This window comes from Molothrus ater, chromosome Z (assembly GCF_012460135.2).
Source record: "Molothrus ater isolate BHLD 08-10-18 breed brown headed cowbird chromosome Z, BPBGC_Mater_1.1, whole genome shotgun sequence".
NCBI classification, from domain to species: Eukaryota; Metazoa; Chordata; class Aves; order Passeriformes; family Icteridae; genus Molothrus; species Molothrus ater.
In genome coordinates, this window is record NC_050511.2 from 43606721 (window position 1) to 43628010 (window position 21290).

Genomic DNA, 21290 nt, shown 5'->3' on the forward strand with positions numbered 1-21290 from the left:
TCCTTCATTTTTCTGGCCTCTGTTTTTAGGTGGTCCCAAAAGGCATCAGTGGCACCCAAACCTGTCCCCAGCGCTGAAGGCGAGGCCGCCCCAGTGCAGAGCAGAGTGGCACAATCCCCTCTCTTGCCTGGCTGTGATGCTGGGCCTGATGCACCCCAGGACACAGTTGGCCCTCCTGGCTGCCAGGGCACTGTGACTCACATTCAACTTGCCACAGACCAGGACCACCCAGGGCCCATTCCTGCCACTTTCTAACATCTTTTCCTCCAGCCTGTCTGTACAGCCAGAGTTGCCCTGCCCCAGCTGCAGAATCTGGCACTTTGAACTTCATGTGGTTGATGATTGCCTAGGCCTCTTAATTTCCTGGGTTTTCTGTTTTGACCTAGTGTCCAGCTGGCACCTCAGGATAAAGCACACCTCTAACATCTTTAATGTTCTCTACTCTCAGTGCTGATGTTACAGAAAATAGTTTTAATTAAAAAAAAACAACAAACAAAAAGCCCCAGTGAAACAATTCTTGCATTAAAATTAAAAAAAAAAGTCTTTTTAATTCTCTCTCCCCATTTTTCAGCCCATATTTTTTAGTTAAAAAAAAAAATATTCCTTTGAAAGAACTCTTGTAAGGGAATGTTCTGAACAATATACTGGTTCATCAGCTCTTGGTACCTTCAAGGTTGATTTGTAAAATGTAAGACGGGGGTCTCTGAAGTAGTGTTTGTTCCACCCTGAGAATGCTAAACATGGCTTTGTTGGAGGGAACAGTGTATGAGGACATGGATATAGCAGCTGGGACCTGTTACATTCCCTTAACTACAGCAGCCACATCCCGTGTTCCTACCTGGGACACAAGCATAATGGCCCAGAGCTTGTTTTAGTGCTTTCTTTGAGATCTTAATGAACTTTAAAGCAGAAATAATCATTAGGCAACCTGCACTAAGATACTTCAGTTCACAATTGCTCACTGCAGATCCATGATTAACATGTAGAAAATCCTCCCAAGTGCTCTGCAATTTATAGTCAATACCTATAAATTGCAGAAGAGGGTGCTCTGTACCACTGTATACAAAATAGAAGTTTGACTTCTTAGCCCATGTGCCCTCTGCCCTACTGCTATTCACTCTTACCAACTTAGTCATTCTAAAGCAATTTGTTGTTGCGAAAGAGAAGATCTGCAAAATGAATACTGTACTTGGAAAATGAGAGTTATCATTTCATAGTTAGAAAGAGTAAGAACTTGAGCCATAAACACTAAGAATTAATGCTTTATGCTCATTTATTTAGCTTTCAACAGTCTGACAAAAAGTATTTCAAAGAATGACAGTACATGTCATCAGTTGAGTCTGATGACACAATTGAACAAGAAGGGCTAATCACCTATAGCACCTTAAACAAATGATAAAATATCCAAGCCAAAACTTGTATGGATAACTCACAGTTTTGAGGCAGTGTTTGATGAACAAAAAAAGAAAAGGCTGAAATGAGCCATAACAACTTATTATGTAAAAAGTCTCATGGCAGAACTCATTAGGATACACTACCTAATCAGCCCCACTGTTGCATTTAAGTGCAATTCCAGCAACACTGATGTTGTACATTGCTCAGAATTAATATAAAGTACGCCAGTGAGAAGTGATTAAAACATAATTTGGTAAGATACATGTGGGAGCTTTCCTTCTTAAAACTGTATGGAATAACTAAGATGTGATAATTAAGAGGCATCAAAGTATGTTATAAAAATTATACCATCCCTGGCTGGAATGCTGAACAAGAGCACTTAACTTTCTCAGTTTGGTAAGTGATCTAGCTATGCAAAAAATCATGAAGAATTTAAGGATTAAAATAGAAGGTTGGTAATGCATGTTTTATGTCATGATATGGCTCAAGTTGTTTGTCCTGGCGAGGTAGGAACATCACCATAAACTCTGACAATTGGTGTCAGAGTGCTGATTTACACTGCCAGTGGATCAGCGTTTTGCATCCATTTTTTGTCATCTGAAGAACAGCTCAGCTCATGAGGGTATGGGGGTCCATGTCACTTGCTGACAGCACTTCCATCTTGTCTCTTCTACCATCAGTTACATCCTTTAGAAGAAGGTTACTTCAGCGGTGAGCATTGCAGAGGAATCAGAAGCACATTTTTCTGGGACTCCAAGAATCTGACACTGTCGCGCACTAAAATTAAATACATGTTTAATTAAGACAGTATTGAAATGAAAGGTAATCCTTTTCTCAGCATGCATGCAGGTAACACACGTGAGTTCTCTAGATTCATCATGTCTTACCAGCTGCCACAACTCTGGCATCTTCATGGGCACTGTGTCTTCCTGCTGCCCGCTGATCTGGGCTCTCGTTCCACCATAGTACATGGACTGAGAAAGTACAAATAAACTCAGCTGAGCACTACTATGCTGCAATACAACATGTACTCTAAGTCCAAGCAATCTGCCTTCATCTGTTACAGGCCTTGCCGCTATCAGAAACAATTCTCCAGGCATGCCAGTGGTGGGATGATCTTTCACTGAGCCATTGCATGGTTTGACTTTAATATCAGAGAGTCTTTTAACATCTGACAGTATTTTAAGATTGGGGCAACTGGCTTAAGTCTATAACCCAATACACAACGCTGAGTTCAAGGACTGTTTACAGGACGTCAGTGATCCACACCAACATTTTCAGCAAGCTGGCCAATCCTGATCCAGGATGGTGGCTTGCCCCTCTCCTCTGCCCCCTCCTATGCCAAAGCTTGTATCAGGAATTGATGAGTACCTGTGTTAAGTAATCCATATTCTGTGTGGAAAACACCGATCAGCTTGGTATATCCTGTGTTGATGTGAGCATTGATTGCAGCACGAAATGCTTCACCCCACAATGCTGGCCCACCAGGCTTCATCTGGAAAGTAACCCATTCATACACACCTAGAAGAAAAGGCAAACACTACCACAAGGAAGGAAATACAAATTAATACAGCAGATCTTGAACCATGTCTCATGGCCATGGTGTATTTGCTGTGAGACCAGTATAACATTTCACTATCATTTGGGGACAACAGGAAACTGCCACTTCCTCCCAACATGCACAAGAACTCACGCCTTCCAGAGGCTCACAAGAGCTCAAGCTCACTAATAGCAGTTAGTTCAAGTGTCAGTCTAAGTACCAGGGCCCTGAAGAACAGAAGGCTTCCCACAAAGCCCAACTTTGCAATTTTCAATGCTGCATGGAGACTTTGGGATATTCAGACTACTTTGCAGGTACCACAAGTGCTCATACTTGTTAGAGGAATTTGGGTGTCTGCTTGAGCAATGCTTGGTGTCTTTTCTAAGACTGGAGATATTTTCTGGCAGTGAAGTGGTTTATGACATTACAAACTCCTTTGACTTCTGGCAGTTGATCACAATAAGATCTGACAGCATAACCAAAAGAGCAGGACTAGTTTAGCACCTCTGCTGTGCCAAGCATCTCCTTTATTTGTAGAGAAATGGCGTAATTCACCAAAAAACTTCCAGTCCTGCTAAAAGGTACTTGTCTTCTTTCTGTTCAGGTCACAATTGTTGACACAGTAATAGAAAGCCAGACACTTGCTACTTGGCAGTGTCTGGTGTCACTCTCTAGCAACAGGCTGGAGACAAACTATAACAGTGTTTCAAGTTGTCTCTCCAGATTTTAGAGAAAACTGTTTCAAATTCAACAGCAGCAGCATAAAATTCCAAATCCTGAATAAAGGAAATAAAGAACAAAGATTACTGTAGTTATACATGTGCTGAGGGCTGAAGCAAGGTCTGCTCCCTGTCACTTCATGCAGGAAAGCCTGCCACTATTCATGAACTGGGAAACAGGCAATAGTACTAACATCAAATTTGCAACAGAGAGAATTAAAGTACAAAGAGACATGACTTCTACACCTAACCTGTGACTGTTACAAAAAGGGGCATAAGGAAGAACTGCAGAACCACAGCTCAGTCAGTCTCACCTCTGTACCTGGCAAAATCAAGGAGCAGATCCTTGTTTGACTTTCATGTATCTTTAAAGAAGTAGGGAATTTTTTAAACTTTATGTGAAAGAAGCAGTATCATCAAAGCAAATTGATAAGAGGAAAATCTCTGTGAAAGAGAACAACAATTATCCAGGAAATGCCCTCTCACTGATGGACCGACAAAGGAAGTCTGGGATGGCTGCTCTGACCACTACTATGGCACTGCCATTTTGCATATTCGTTTAGCAAGTTACCATCCTGATCATTAACAACCTTGATGATCAGTGCTCTAGTCAGCTATTGATGTATGTTAGTGAAAAATCCTTCCAAAAAACAGTCCCCCATTGTGTTACGTCACCTTTTCCACATGGGTGCACGTACATGCATTTGTTACGTAAAGGGTCATAAAACTGTGCAATACCTGGTTTAAACTTTAAGCCATTTTTTGTTAGTGTTGGTAGCTTTAATCAGCAAAAGAAAAGATAAGCTCACCCCCTTCCTTTGAAGGCTTCCCGAGCTGACACCAGGGCACCAGATAAGCAACCTCATTGTGCTGCTTCTCTACCAAGGGGAGAGCTGCAGAGATGAACTTTCCCTGCCAGTCTTTGTCATTTGCTAGTGCCTGCCGGACTGCTGTTCTGTGGGCAAAATTATCTGTAAGGAAGGAAAAAAAACCATGAAAAAATGCATATGATATCACATCAGACTCAATCAAAATGTATAATGGCAAGAAGGCAAACTACACTTAACTAATTTTGAAACTGGTATTTTCAGAGATCATATTAGCTCAAAGCAGATGTGGTAAGTTTCCTTTAAATTCTGCAAAACTTCCTTTAAAATCTGCTTTAGCTCTCAGATTAAAATGGATTCAAGCCAAATGGAATTTTCCCAGAAAGTTTACAGAAGAGTTAAAATAAGTTAAGCAAGTTTACTGTTTAAAAAGATTTACACATAGCAATTGCAGGCACTACTGGATGTGGCAACAGTTACCAAGGAAAAGATTTGGAGAAAGCACAGTGGATATGGAAATGAAGTGGAAAAAAATCAGGAGAAGTAATAGTCTATCAAGAAAAAATTATTAAATGTGCTTTGGCTTATATAAAGTGACATTAAAAGTGTAGAATTAATGTTTGTGTGTTCAGTTACATAAAAAGATTTTAAATGCCCAAAAGCTAAACCATTTCTTCTTTTTTTTTTTTTTCTTAATGGAAAACAAATCCACTTAAGTAAGAGTGTGAATTTCAACTGCTTAGGCTGCAGTGGCATCTTTAAGCAATTATGCAAACAGCCCCTAATATTACAAAAGAAAAATCCAGCGTATGAGGATGGGAAGAACTTTGAGAAATACCAGTATCTTGGGACTAAGAGATAAATATAGAAATTATGTAAGCAGGGATCTGATGAATCAAGGAGGAAGGATGTTGTAAACTTTGTTCATTTCTCAGATCATAATGTGCTCTCAGGGTGGGGGGAGGAACCACCACAATTAGACTGTAAAACAGTCCAAACAGTTTCCTAACCTTCTGTTAGGAAACAAAAGGTATAGGTTTTCTCTTAGTTTTGCATTTTAAAGGTTTCCCATAGATTTTTTTTTAATTTAAAGATAGTCACATTAGCCAAGAATAAAATGTTCTGAGAAGCAGGACAATTTATAAATGCAAGTGAACTCAAAATATTGACAAATGAATGGTCCTCTCTTGAAGGAGAAGAAAGATATGACTGCCCAGGTAATGAAAAATGTTAAGGTACTCAATGTTCTTTTTTGCCTTGGTCTGCACTGGCAAGTGCTCCAGCCAGACCATGCAAGTCACAGAAGGCAAAGGCAGGGGCTGTGAGAATGAAGAACCACCTGCTGTAGGAAGAATCCAGATCTGAGACCATACCAGGAACGTGAAGGTGCACAAATCAACAGAAGTTAATGGGATACATTCATGGGTCCTGAGGAAATTGTCAGAGGAAGTGGCTAAGCCACAATTCATTGTATTTGACAGGTTGTGGCAGCCCATTTTTAAAAAGGAACATAAGAAGAACTGTAGAACTACAGCTTGGTCAGTCTCACCTCTGTGCCTGGCAAGATCAAGGCGCAGATCCTTATGGAAACTATGCCAAGTCTCATGGAAGGCCATGAGGTGATTGGTGACAGCCAACATGGCTTCACTAAAGGCAAATTGTACCTGACTCATTTTGGCCTTCTGTGATGGAGTTACAGCTTTGGTGGATGAAGGAAGAAGGACTGACATCAGAGGAGGTGACAAAGATGATCCAAGTGCTCAAGCACCTCTCCTGTGAAGAAAGGCTGGAAGAGTTTGGGCTATTCAGCCTGAAGAAGAGAAGGCTCCAGGAAGACCTTACAGCAGCATTCCAGCACTTAAAGGGAGCCTATAAGAGAGCTGAGGCACTTTGTATGAGGGCATGTAGTGACAGGACAAGAGGAAATGGCTTTAAACTGACAAAGGGTAGACTTAGAATCACAGGATGGTTTGGATTGGAAGGAACCTCTAAACATCACCTAGTTTCAAGCCCCTGGCCACGTGAGGGGACACCAGCCACACAGAGCTCCATCCAGCCCGGCCTTAAATACCTTCTGGGATGGAGAAATGTTTAGATTAGATATAATGAATAAATTCTTTACTGTGAGAATGCTGAGGCACTGGAGCAGATTGCTCAGAGAAGCAGTGGATGCCCTATCCCTGGAAGTGTTAGAGGTCAGGCTGGATGTGGCCCTGAGCAACATGACTGAGAGGAACCAAACAATTCTCTGATTCCAGGATTCATCCCTCCAAAACAAAAGGGGTGATCCTTTAATCTAAACAGTGTGGCCACACAGGACTTCAATTAGCACATTGTATCAACATGTAGATGCAACTGTACTGCAGCAGGTGCTCAAGCGGAATTATACACAAGTATCACTTGTGTATTTGGGGAATTAACACAAGTATCCCTTCCCTTGGGCTCTACAAAAAGCACAGCCAGCACACCTAGTTTTTAGCATAATAGCAGCTTTTTTGGCTTACCTGTACCTTCCATGTCAGCACCAAGTCCAACAAGAAAAAAAGTTCATCATACTGTAAAAACCGTATTGCTAGCAAGGTTAAAGTTCCAACAAAAACATTCTGCATGCCTCAGAAGTCAGACCTAGTGGAGTGGCTTCCTACCTCAGGACAGGCCCACTGCACAAGGAGTTTAAGCATGCAAACTGCATGCTCATTTCTTTAATGGGAATGACTGGTACTCTGAGCTAAAATACAAGAACTATTATACATGCATATAAACACACACAGACTGCATATGCATGCATATTTCCTTTTCTCCATTAGCTTCAAAAGTTTCAAGATATTTGTGGAACTGACACTAAGTTAAAAATATTTACCATGAATGAAACACTCCGCCACAGTTCCTCTATTAGACCTGTTTTGAACAGAGACTGCTGTTCAAGAACATCTGTAACTTTCTCATCCCAACACGTCAAAGTTGTCCTGACAAGCTCTGGCGTGTTCCTGTCACTAGTCAGTACAGGAGCAATGTTTTGGGGGCACCTCCTTACACCGAGAGCAACAAAGAAAAGGCAGGTAAGCATTCCCCTCACCTTCTTGCCGAGGAGACAGGGGACACAGAGGGAGCAGAGTGGCGCGAAGGGATGCTGACCGTACCGTACTTCCAAATGTGCAGCACCTTGTTCATGGCTCCCAGCTCCGAGTACCAGAACCCCACCAGCTCTGAGTGGGCAGTGCGAAAGTGAAAGTACTTGCTGACCATTTCCAAAAACTCCTTCATCTTCGCTGGCTTAATATCATATGTGCGAATTTCGTAGAAAATGCCATTATTCTGTCTGGGCCCTGTAGCAAGGCGTACCTGAAAGAAAATAGTAAGAAAAAATAGTAAAAGTAATTCTCAAGCCAGAAAGTTGTATTCTGTCTAATTTTTTTAAATTAGCGCAATACTACAGAAGGATCTGTTACTGCAGGTTGGGAGAGGGGTACTTACTTCATGACATCCACTACGAAAGAAGTACCTTTTCAGACTTTACTTTGGAAGTAGCTCCAATGTGGATTATTTGCTGCCACTCCTTTTGGCAATGCAACAGACTGTAATGTGTCTTTCTTTTGATGCACTCAACTGTTTAAGTATTAGCTCATAACAAAGCAGAATTCTCCTTTTCTCTACCTCTTCCTCAGCAACTCAGCAGCAAGATGCATTTGGCTAAACACATTATTCAAAAGCAAGGCTGCTGAGATGCCACCAAAGAGGAAGCAACACCAACACCTGTCTGTGGTGCACTTACCCAACCAACTCACACTACTGCATTGTGTTTTTCCACTGACAACCACATACCAGCACTGGCAAATTACATATTATTGGCAAATGAAAGAAGAAGATACCAACACTTAAGAAAGAGTGACTCGTTCCAACAAAAGATTGCTTAAGTTCACATCCTAGCCTTTTATTGGCTGCTTCCCAAAGCCTGATCAAGAACAGTTTTTCTGTTCATATTAGATAAAACCCTTTGGGAGTCCCAGACTAAGTTACTATTGCAGTTGCCTCAATAACCTGGAAGATGCTACTCACCTCTCAAATAAAACATGAAAAATTAGGGCCAAAACACAGCTTTGGCCTTAGCCCATGTTTGCACAGAGGCAGCTACAGGATGGATTTTGGACATGTCCTATTGCACGTGAATCTGCAGCATGCAACTCAAGCCACAGAACAGAATTGTTTATGTTTAGAAATTACTTTAAGATCATCCTATCCACTGTGAATCCAGATGTGCCACATCCACCACTAAACCATATCCTCAAGTGACAAATCTACCTGTTTTCAAACACTTCCAGGGGTGGTGACTCCATCGCTCCTCTGTTTCAGTGCTTTACAACCCTTTCAGTGAATAAATTTCTCCTAATATCCAATCTACACCTCTCCTGGTTTAGGCAATTTGAGGCTGCTTCCTCTTATTCTGTCACTTGTTATGTGGGAGAAGAGCCTGACCCCCCCAGCTGCCTGCACTTCCAGGTCGCTGAATACAGAAGGTGAAAAACAAAGGCTTTGTTACTCAATGGCCCTTTGCAGTATGACACGTCCAGTACTGGCTTCCATGAGTCACAGCTCCTTGGGGCTATCATAAACCTTTGCAGGATTCTGACTGAGTATGGAGCCTGCAGGAGCGACCCATTCCACACTGGATTTCTGTGGCAAATGAGAGGCCCTGAAGGTTTCTCCTGCTTAGACAGACATTGGGATACTGCAGGACCACTTCTGTGCCCGAGAAGGGCAATGGAGCTGGTGAAGGGTCTGGAGTACAGGGCCTATGAGGAGGAGCTGAGGGAACCGGGGCTGTTTAGCCTGGTGAAAAGAGGCTCAGGGGTGACCTTATCACTCTCTACAACTCCCTGACAGGAGGCTATAACCAGCTGGGGGTCGGCATCTTCTTGCAGGCTGAGGACAGTGACAACGTAAGAGGGCATAGTCTCAAGCGACAGCGGGAAAAGTTCAGATTGGGTATCAGGAAGAAATTCTTTACAGACGGGGTGATAGGACATCGGAATGGGTTGCCAAGGGACGTGGTGGAGTCGCCGTCTCCCAAGGTGTTTAAGGAAAGGCCGGACGTGACGCCTGGTGCCACGGTCCAGTTCACAGGGCGGTGCTGCTCGAGCAGAGAGCACAGTGGCCTGGACTCGCTGATTTCAGCAGCCTTTTCCCATCGAGTCGATCCCGTCACTCGGGGATGGATCCCAAAGGACACCACGCGACAGCGACAGGCCCCGCGCGGAGGGAACGGCCCCGCCCGCCCCCGCCGCTACCTGAGGGACGGCGCGCGGCAGGGCCTGGCGGGCGGCGGCGGCGAGCGGGCGGCGGAGGAGCGCCGGCGGCAGCATGGCGGGCACGGCCCGGACACGGACACACAGACACAGGCACAGGCACAGGCACAGGCACCGCCTGCCGTGGGGACGGCACGGGGGGCGGCACAGCCACTGGGACCGCCCCTGCCGCCCCCCCGCGCCGCCCGGCCCGCCGCCTGCGCACCGCGGCGCCGGTGGGCGGAGCGGAAGGCGTAGCTGTGGTGGTTTTCAGCTCCGATCGCTGCTCAGCTTCCCCCTGCCCCTCCCTTTCCCACATCGGTGGAATGCGGAGAAGAATCTAATGAAAACTTGTGTGTTAACATAAGAAGAGGTTAATAATTGAAACAACAACAACAACAACAAGCGCACCAGTGCAGTTGCTCACCCCCACTGCCTCAGCCAGACCCCCCTGGCCGAAAGCAGATGATCCGCCCTCACAGGTTACTGCCCGCAGCTCGAATAGCCAGCATGACGTTCTGTGTGTGGGACATCCCTTTGGTCAGTTCGGGTCACCTGGCCCAGCCATGCTCCCTCCCACTGCCATTGGCGTGCCGCCTCCTTGGCGGAGCATGAGAGAGGGGGAAAAAAAATCCTTGACGTAGGATAAACACGACTTGGCAAAATACCAAGCCATCAGTATGTTATCAACAACATTCTTATTCCAAATCCAAAACACAGCCCTGTAATAGCTACTGAGGAAAAATTAACTGTACCTTAGCTGTAACTAGGGGCAACAGCTGAGAATTGCTCATTTAAATTATCCGACACGGATGCCTGAAATGTGCTCTCTGTGCCTCTGCTCATGCACCTGAACACAATAAAAAGTATCCTAGCTGCTTGAGGAGACCTGTTCCTCGCAGGCTGCCCTGGGGCAAATCACTCAGTAAAATCACCCACACCCCAGTTTGACCAAACTTCAAACTGATCACACTGATCCTCCTTTGTAGAATCAAACTTAAAATGGTGCAGATAAAAATCCTTCATCAGCAGTAGTCCTCCGTAAGAAAGTCGCATGGCAGTCTTCTGTGGCATTCTTTTGGGTGAAACCAGAGGTGCCAGCAGTGCACAGCAACTGGAACTCCCACCTGGTTACAGCTCTGGGCCCAGTTGCATACTTCTTCCAACCTCACAGTTACCAAGGGATGAGATCTGTTGCCGAGCCTGTATCTTTGCAGGACCAAATATTGACTAAGATTAATATAAAGATAAAATTTCTTCTCTTATCAGTGCACTCTAAAGTTCTACCTTGGGAGACAAATCAGCTTCTAGCAAAGGATGCCTTATGGAAGACTATCTAAATTTACAAGTCATCTTTTATGATTCCTCTTAATAGGGGCAGCACATTCCTTCTTCTACACCAAATAATTGATTTTGAAGGTGTCTGCATGGAATTAAATGTGATAAGAACAATTACAAATTCATGCCTATGGAGTTTTCATGCTTTTTCTCACAATGAACAAATTTTCATTTTGTTAAAGACAAATTCAGGAAGAAGATTGTCTAAATTAAAATATGATTGAAAAAGTTGTTTTAACATACTAAAAGAGTATTGTGGAAAGAATGAAGCATCTACATTATGTATATGTTATATGTTATTTTGCAAGTGGTTGCATTTGTTACCATTTTTTGCAATATGGCATGAAATAAGTCTCAGAGTTTCTACAGTAGAATGACATGAACTGTGATTACTGACACAGTTTTTGCCACTTTAAAATTGCTTTAACAGGGAAGGGGTTTTTTTTTTTATTTAGGAAAAATTGTGTTTCAGCTGAAGACAAAGAATGAGATGGCAAATTCCAAAATATTTAAAGTTCTCCATTGTTTATCTCATTGTATGGTTGAAGTGATGCTCTTCATAACCATGTTGTGGTGGAATATTCCTTCACATTTTTAAGAGATTTTATTTTTATTGTTTGAACATTTTCTGTGTTTGCTTTCTCATCAGTAAAGTTCACACAAGCCAGGATTTGAAGTGAGTAGTGATAAAAAGCAGGTTTTGTTCTTGCTAACTTGAGTAGCCAAGAAGAAGCTTTGGTTTTATATTTATTTTTGTGTAGTTGGGGAATAGAAAGGTGATAATGATTTTCGTAACTGAGCATAACAGTTCAAAAGAGTGCAGAGTTAAAATGTACAAAACTGCACTGGAATTCAATGAAGGTCTGAAATGATTCCCTGAAACAATGATTTTACACAACAAGCAAGTTTGAGAAAACTGCAGTCAAGGAAGTGACTAAGAGAAAATTTGTTGAGAAGACTGTTCTTTCAGCTCTGTGATTTTGCCTGGAATTTGGGTTTGCTATAGTTCCTGGTATTTTCTCATTCATATTCTTCTAGAAGTCTGTGGGTATCTCTGTCTTTCTATGTGGATGAAGAGAGATGATTGTAGCTCCTATTCCTGTCAGCCACTCAAAAGGCTGTCTACCAATACAAAGAATGGTGAATGGGAGCTGTGCTTCACACACAGCTCACAGATGGTGCTGAACATCTGGGAATGACAGTGTTAATCTTGTGGAAGAACTCATACTGAATAGTATCCTGGTTTTGATGACATGTTTTTAGTTCAGTTGTGAATTCATGAATCATGTGCTATGTTCAATTTATGTAGCTGTGACTGATAGAGCTGCCCAAGTACAAGAGGTTTATTAAAAAAATTTCTTTCTATTGGAAGCCAAAGCTCCATGGAGATAAAATGTAAGAAGGTGATTTGTGCACGTTGTAATCCCTGCATGAAACATTTTCATCCACTCTCTTTTTCCCAGGGAACAGGAAACACTCTTAATCTCATCTGTATGTGTCTTATGAATGTGGGCAAGGTGTGGGAAGGGGTATACTCCATGTGAGATGGGGGTAATGGAAAAAAGGTACCAGAAGGTTCAATGCTTTCAAAAGCATCTTAAACGTCCTTTGTGATGTTTGCTTAAACGCAAAGTAACTCGAGTTTTGGAAAAGGAGGAAGCACAGTACCTGTTCCTTAGCTAGGGGGATGTTCCCATTTGCTTCCAGCAAATCACGGCTTCCAGTTTGCTATTGTATGAATGATAAAACAAGGACGTTTCCTTCTATTTCTCCATAGATCTTTCAGCTTGAATTCCTTTCTCAGAAAGGCAGTTTTCAAAAGTACAGGATGCACCATGCCTTTTCTTTCAGTAGGAGTAGGGTTTCCATTACGTAGTGCCGTGCTGCTTGTAGGCTTGACAAAGGTGTCCAACAAGCTTATTTAGGTTGTTAGACACAGGCTTTTTGCTGTTAGGTTTTCACAAATCTCTCATACTGAGTGCTTCCCTTCCTCTCTCTCAATCTCCTGCTTTGTGAGCAAGCAACAAGTGGTTTCCTGCTATGCACACAAGGCAACATTCCTGAATGTAATGCAGCCTCTTGGTATGTTCCCAGTAGGCCAGAACATGTAAATATCCTCTGGTTTCCATTCGCTCAGCTGTTCCATATGAAAATGTGGATAACAACTTAGCAAACTTGGTATTTTCTTCCCTGTCTTTCCTAGCCAGTATGCATTCTTCATCTCATTAAAACAATCTGTATCGTGTATAAATATTTATTGTGTAGAACTGATTAGAATGCCTGAAAGAACCAATGTCATCTTTGTGTTTAGCAGGGGTAAGAGTCACGTTAGCGTTCTTTGTACCTAGGGCCTGGGGACATGGTTGAACCAGAGTCATATGCAGGTGCCCTACCAGGCAGCGAATGAGCGCAGAAAAAATGGGTTCCATGTTTTTGCTTTGCTGGAGAAGACAGCAGGACAACAACATACCACTTTGTCTCTCTGAGAAAGCAGGTCTGTGTTGTTCCCTCTGGATTTATCTACTCCACACCCTATGTGCTGAGATTTAACACATTCCCTGACCACGCCCAGGAGGGTGACCTGGAGTCTCACATTCCCTGACATGGAGCCCATCAACTCTCTTGGCCTGGCTGAGAGACTGTCTTCCAGAGCTGCACAGCTGAAAGAAAAAGGCAGAGCAGGTGCTCATGGCTATGTGGAAGGGAATTAGCAAGCTGCTTCATACTGCCTGGGTTTTTTTTGAACACTTAAGTCTGATGTTTGTCATCACAACACTTTGTGTCAATGCTTATATCAAATCTTGGAGGAGATAAATTCTACTGTAGCAAAATGCTCTCTGCTCATCTTTTGAGTAGCCATAGCGCAAACCTGGTAGCAGGCTGCTATGTCCATTTGCATTATGCTCAAAAGAAAACATTCATATATGTTCCCTGTTCTTTTTTTAGAAGGCCTGTTTCTTACACACTTCATTAATGGATTTTTCCTTTCTTTTTATTTCCTGGGAAATCTGTAAAAGTTTAATGATTCCAGAAGAAGGACATGATTCCAGTTAAAGACAACACACACAGAGATATCCTCCATTTGTTTTTGTACAAATGGTTTTATCTGAAACTTCTGAATTATATATATTAAAAAACTCTTCCCTGTCAACAGGCCAAAAATATTACAATATTTAAAAATGGTATTAATTGTTTATGCTTATTATTTGATCACTCTAATGGCAGTTTTTCCTCTCAGAATATCTACTTGGCCTTTGTAAATGATATTTTTTAAAAGTGAAGGGTGAAATATTCCTTTTAGTAAATCCATTTTTAGTTAATTGGGAAAAAACGAATGCTCTGCTTGCATGTCTTCACAGATGGGATGACATAAGGTAGCTTCTCACACTGTAGATATTTAAAGCACGATGCAGCTGAGAACGGGGAGGCCTTTGCCACAAAGAGCATTGAAAGGATTCAACATGAGACAGAGGCTTAACATGAGGAAGACCTACCTGGTTGACTTTTTACTTCACAGGTACTGACTAGATAAATATAAATTTTCCCTAATAAAATTAAGACTTTAAATGATGCTGATAAATCACCTAGATCCTCTCTCCTTAGTTAAAACTCTCTACAGGCTTCTCTTACTTGCTTCTTCTTTATGTGTATGACAAGCTTTCTTCTGGAAGCAGAGAGTGAGATTTTCTCTAGGATTCAGTCAAAGTTGCACTTGTATTCTTCTTGTCTCATATACAGCACATACATACACACTGAGACAAGGTATTTCTATTTCTTTATTCTAGTTTGTGCAAAGTATGAGCTAGGTGGTGACCCCCAAAAGGCCGGCTCCCCAGTCATCAAAATTTTTCAGTTGTACAAGTTAGCAAACAAAGAAATCACAGTTCATTGGCTACAAGTTACACAGTTCTCTTATTAATATTATGCCTTCTACTGGTTAAATGATTATCTCTCTTGTCATAATAATTAGTTCACATGCGCAGATTTCTTTTGTTTTGAGTCCATAGGTTTCTTTAGTTCATTGGTTGTTGGTCGGTGGTCCTCATCTCCCTCTGCCAGAATTACTTTTTACTAGTTGGAGCTGGTCTCAGCACAGTTGCTGTGTTTCCTTTATTAGTTTCTTCCTTATCTTAGGAGTCATACCAAAAGTCCTTGTGGCACATAAATTCTGCTTTGTTTTTGTCCACTATCAGTGGTACATCCTTCTCCTGAAGCTTTGTTAACCTCTCACTAGCTCTGAAATTACTGAAGCATGTTAAGCTTTAAACCTTAACAAGGCAGTTCGACCCACAAGTAATTTGTCTTTCTACTCCTGGACATCATTCTGAACCCATGTTCTCTTGAAAAGAACTAAGATGGGAGCTAAATATTGTTTTATGACAGGCTCTAACATCTCTTGTATGAAAGCAGGTAAAGCCAGGTACCACAGATCATTATTTCAGGGCCGCCCTACCATTCCTTAGTTCCATGTTCTTCTGTCTCCTACACAGAGACCTGGCCATATTTGACTTGGAGAATGCCAGAGTGGTTTCAGCTGAGGAACAATATTGTGCCTCCTAACCTCCGAATTTTCTGAGGCCTTATGTCATAGAAAAATCAAGCAAAAATGCCCCTTGCCTCAGATTTTTATAAAGGAAGAGAGAGTCCAGTGTAAGACAGGCGACAGGAGAAGGCACCTTCTTACCTTGCAGTGTCATGCCAGGCCCAGCCCGTAGGTGGAGGAAAGACACAGTCCTCTGCAGGCATAACAAGTGTGTGCGGGAAGGGTGTGACTGACCCTTGCGCTGCCCCAAGTCTAAGGACAGCACTGCTCATTTATGGTGAGACTCATCAAGCTGGGTGGAGATCCACCAGTGCTGGCACATAATAAGCATCTCATTTCTAGGGATTTTGTTCTTTATCTCTTTTTCTGTGACCCACTGTAATACTAGTAATACTACTTATGAGACTGACCCATGCAGCCTGCAGCGAAAGTCCCAATGCCTGTGTTAATGAAGGAACTCCCTGATGGCTGCACTTGGCCTCCTAGAGGCCAGTCTTGTCCTAGAAGATTTTTTAAAAATGAAAAAACAAAAATAGTGAGATTTCTAAGCAAGGTTTAATAACTCCAGAAGCTCACCTCTTCTAATTATTGATGTATTGCTTAGATAAACATCTCTTTCTTGTAGAAAAACAGCCTTGTCCCACTTACCTGGAAAAGTTATTCCTTTTTCCACTCTCTATAAATAACCTCTTTCAAGGCTTCCTTCGCCTGAAGTTGCATTGAAATGAACACTGATAATAGGAGTCTGTTTCTGCCTTGGTTCCTTTTCCCTCAAGCCTTAAAAAAACTTGCTTTTCTTGGTGTTGCAAGATGAGAGGTTCCCTGCTATACATCTCTTGCCAAAATTCAGGAGGTACTACTGATCTTTAGGGTAATGAGCTGCAGGTTGGTGCTAATCACACAGGGCAAATTTGCAGCAGTACTTGTCAACTACCTCAGCATCTATCCAGCATGGTGCCAGCCCTGTCTCTCTCCTTGTGATTTGCATGCTTGTGCTATGGGCAGAGCTGAAGGCTGAACTACTTCATCTACCTGTGAGTGAGCTATGGTTAACACAGGTTAAACATGCTGAGCTGGGTATAGCTCAGTTAAATAACCTGATGGGGTCAGAGGATGGAGACTGGGAGCAGAACAGACAAGTTCTGTGACCATTCTCCTCAAAGCAGTCCCTAGAGTGGTACTAAGCAGAGGAGCTGAGATTAAACCTCAGCACTCCTGCTACCACACAGGACTGGCTTAGTGCAATGAGTGGACGTGCAATGTGAAGAATGTTTGCAAGTGGGCTTAACTCACCTGAGGATTGTTAATTTACATCAGTGTCCACCCCCTTTAAAAAAATACAAGCTTCTTTTTTCTTGCTTACATCTACTTACGTGGGATATATTCTTTCAATAAAAAGTTGAATGAAGTTGGTGTCTTTTAATACCTCCATGCTATTTCAGAAAATGCTCTGAAATGGTGTTCTCTGTGAATGCTTCTGAAGAGACATGTCTCTTAGAATTTAATGTATTAAACACAGAACACATCAAATCCTTCATCTTTTAGGTTAGGAAATGTGTATGAAGCTTTGATACAGAGTCTCTCAGCTAGCACAACTAAGGGAAAGTGATTTTATGGAATGTTCCAGTCTGGAGAAAAAGTCTCATCAGTAAGTGTTTTTAGTGATTCCATGTAGATCTCTCCTACAGTGAAACAAGAATAAAAACAACCACCTACACTGGAAAGGATTCTGTTAATTGTAATCGACTTGTAGGAAGGAATACACCTATTAAGGAGAGAATCCTCCCAGCAGGCTTGGATGGCTTGATATTGGGAAACTCATGGGTCACTGCAACATTAGGCAAATTGGTTTAATCATTCACTTGGAGAGCTTCAAATATCAATACTTACCCAGGGGGTTCCTGGTATTCTGATGTCCTGAACTTCCCCTTGTTTACTTGGAAGCTACTGACATCCCAATGGTTTGATGTAGTCATCTTGAAGAACCTTGATAGTTTTAAAAACACCTGTAGTATTTTAGAAAAAAATTGAAATAACTTCTAAAAGAGGACACCTGTCCACTTGGAAGTGTTTCATAACAGTGAGGTCTTCTACCAGAATTTACAACATCTGCACAATCTCCAGCTTTAAATTACTTTGGCCATCCTTTGCTCAGTAAAGCAAGTTGTTATTTCTAGAGCTGTCTGTCAAGTGAAGGAGCTGTGAACTGGGATTCAATTTGACAGACAGACTGGCAAGAGCAGAACCTGAGTTTGAATCTAGGTATTTCTAGCTCCATGTCCCAGAAATTTATAGTCTACAAGCCCAGAACATTTTCTTCACACTTGGTAGTTGCAGTAATCACTGCTCAGGTCTAATGAGAAGGTCAACTGTTGCATTTTTGCTTTATCTGGCTGCTAGGCCTGTCTCAATGCAAACAAGTTACACAGGCAGCAGGACTTACAAGGAATGCTGAACAAAAGCCAGGGTTGTTTTAATTTAGAGAAGAGGTAACTTGGGGGTCATATGATCCTTGTTCATGTAATTACAGGAGTGCTTCAGGAGAGAAAGGTATAATCTGTTTTCTCTCCTGGATAAGATAAACGCAGCTGGCTGAAATTACAAGAAGGGAAATTTAGATTAGATGTTTTCCACTTGTTAAGATAGTGACACATTTGAAAAGATTACATGGGAGAAAGAAGGATATCCAGGCCCAAAAATAATAGGGATGGTTAAAATGGTGTTCATGCATTCACACAACTGGTATGGGCTAGATTAGCATCTTTATCCTGTGAAATATGAACTTCTGAGTAACAGTCCCTGAGATGTACATGACCCATGCATCTTCAAGGGCAATGGGAAAACAATCTAAAGATACCCCTCGGTCTGCATCTAGCCCCCTACCTCTGCCCCCTACTCTGAGGCATTATTTGACATTTTGGGACCAAAAATACCAGTTTGTAAAACCTTGGTCAACACTTTGACGAAATGCTGAGTAGTTTACCCATGTGTTGACATCCTTGTTAATCACCCTCCTGTAATGTTTAATGGTTTGTAGCCTTTTCTTTTCTGACTAAAGAAAGTTGTGACATTTTTTAACTACTTGACTTTCCAGATTTCCCCCATACATCTTGTCTAAGATAATGTTGATTTCTGAGAGAAAGTAACTTGTATTTATAGCTAAAGATTTTTACAGTGGTTTGATAACAGGCAGCTACTGCCAAGAGCCAGTCCTTTTTCTCTGAGCTTTCTACATTTTGAGTGACTACCAAAAGGATGCTTCAAGATTAAACATTGCAATGCATCTCTGGCCTCTATATGCCGTGAAGAATTTCTTGCTGGGATTTATGCAGACTTGGGAAAGGGTGAAAAAAACTGAATGCTGTGCCATAATCAGCTCTGCTGACCTTTTCATTATTTTTTATCTGTGATGTTCGGGCAGCAACTCGGGTGTTCATCAAAGAGCTGCCCTTTAGTAACCAGGAGCTCTTCCCTCTGCTAGCAAAGAGAATGAAGGAATCCTCTAGTTAGAGCAGGCAGGATTTGAAAGGGACGAATTGTGTTGTTAGTGTTGAAACACCAAACTATGGCCTTGTTTGCCTGCTGGCAGGGCACATGTATCACAAGGAACTTCTGCCAATGGTAACATTTTGTGAAGTCTCTCTTCCTACAGATTCACTCTTTTGGGCATATCTCCTGCACTTGTGTCAGTATTTCCCATCTCCCATTTGTGTCCTGCTGGATCCCTTTGGCAGGGAAAAAAATACCTAGATGAGTAAATCTCTGGCCAATACTGATTGCTTCCCAAAGATATGTACTTCTCCCTGTCTTTGCCTTGGAACAAGTATAAATAAAGTGCTGATTTCCATTAAATTAATTTTCCCTGAGACCTCTGTCCTACATTTGTTTGAAATTAGCTAACCAGTTCAAAAGATGCTATGGGAAGCAGACAGATGAACAAACAGAGAACAGGTTGCATAACCCCATAAGCTTTTGTTTTCTCAGAAAACCCAGCTAAAACAAGAACTGTTAAATCAAATTGTTGCTGTCTGTGTGTGGGTCAAGTTAGGCACTCAAGAGAAAGCCTGTGCCTCAAAAACCATGATCCAGCAGACTCCTTGGGGGAACACACACTATATGAATATGTTTATATTTTAATATTTATAGATTTTGGTTGAGGGGTTTTTTTGTGTGTCTTTGATGAATATAAATTCCCTGTCCAGGCTGAATTGCGGTTCAGTGTTCAGCAGTGCTTTCAGTACAGCTTCAGGAGACTGTGGGCAAAGGAGATGAGGACACCCTTGTGGCTGAAGGGCAGGATCAAATACAGAGGACTGGGACTGGTCCCATCTGTGATGTTGCCTTCTTTTAGGACTAGGGGGAGAAGCTAGGGCAGCGGGTATCAGGCTATGGCAGGAGGGCAACCACAGAACCTCAGTACCAAGTATTTCCTTCCAGGGCATCTTTATTAGCTTCCTTGTCATTAACACTTTAGAAGTTGAACATCAACTTCTAAAAAATATCACTTAGATTGAACTGTGAACTTTTTGGGTAAAGAGCAATGCTAGCAAGCATTTTGTTCTCTCTCATGGGGTACACAGTACTTATTTAATAGTTTTGGGTGGTCTGTACTGTACCTTATTTACTGCAACATGCTCTAGTCTTCAAAAGCATTGCACTCTGCTCCTTTTCAGGATGGCTTTCATCCTCCACTGCACTCCAATCATATGAGGTTTCCCCATAGTTGTCCAGTCTACCACTGCAATCCCATTTGAAATACATAGTGCCATATCCTAAAGATGACTCCACTCCATAAAGGGAGTTTTTGACTGGTGATTTGTCTTGTCTTAGAGAATATCTTGGTGGCTTGAGATCCATTCATTGTAGGTAGAGTTGTGTGCTGTGTATACTACAATCTTCCAGGTCTTTTATGGGCTCTGATCTATAGGAAAACCCATGATTGTGGTGGCTGTTATGGCAGATTGTATCCCTCTGTTCACTTCTACTACCTTCCTGTGCTGGATCTGCAGCCACATACTTAAGCCAGATTAAAATGCTGGAGTCTATACCCAACCCCTGCCCTTGTAAAGTAGCACTTGGATCCCAGAGATCTTCTGCTTTATTAATTTCAAACATGGCTTCCTAAAGAGTATAAAAGTCCTTTGAAAATCTTTTTTGCCAGGTTACCTCAGTGCACATGGCACAATGAGTCTTTCCATGTATTTGAATGTTTAATGTCCAGGAGAAACCCTTGTTGAGGTACTCGCAAATCCTCAGGCTGCATCAAGTGCAGCTGTATGGCTTGAGGTCCATAGCCTCAATACAAATATTACCTTTGTGATGTACATGTTCCATTCAAAAAACGCATTCCCTGCAGGAAATGCAGGGAGAATGCAGGAAATGCAGAAACAATTCCTGTCATGCCACCCGATGATTTGGTAGTTGTGTGTCATCATAAGCCTGCAGTGTTTGTTTTCTTTAGAGATCAAAGCCATTATTTAAGTAAGTTACTTCAGCAATAATCACATTCCCATAATGGGAAGTAGAAGAAATTTCCATTGTACTCTTGGCTTTTGCTAACATCCAGTGCAAATCTGTTTGCTTTTTATAGGTGTATCCAAAGAACTGCTGGATGAGTTCTTTGGAAAAGCTGAGCCTTTATATTTT

At 42.1% G+C, this 21290-nt stretch overlaps 1 protein-coding gene across 3 annotated transcripts in view; it reads right to left on the bottom strand.

The window, feature by feature from the left end:
- Positions 1–1255: 1255 nt before the first annotated feature.
- Positions 1256–21290, bottom strand: part of NIPSNAP3A (nipsnap homolog 3A) — a 53142-nt gene continuing 33107 nt past the window's right edge. The window contains exons 1-7 of one of the 3 annotated variants that reach the window (XM_054517888.1): positions 9767–9875; positions 7558–7823; positions 6146–6267; positions 4464–4625; positions 2767–2916; positions 2283–2369; positions 1256–2172 (exon numbers count right to left, since the gene is read on the bottom strand). In XM_054517888.1, coding sequence (XP_054373863.1) covers positions 2096–2172; positions 2283–2369; positions 2767–2916; positions 4464–4625; positions 6146–6267; positions 7558–7823; positions 9767–9841 — 939 coding nt within the window. In that variant the 5' untranslated portion in view covers positions 9842–9875 and the 3' untranslated portion in view covers positions 1256–2095. Of the gene's footprint in view, positions 2173–2282; positions 2370–2766; positions 2917–4463; positions 4626–6145; positions 6268–7557; positions 7824–9766; positions 9876–21290 lie in introns of those variants that run through there. The other 2 variants (XM_036402954.2, XM_036402953.1) reach the window with 2 other exon arrangements.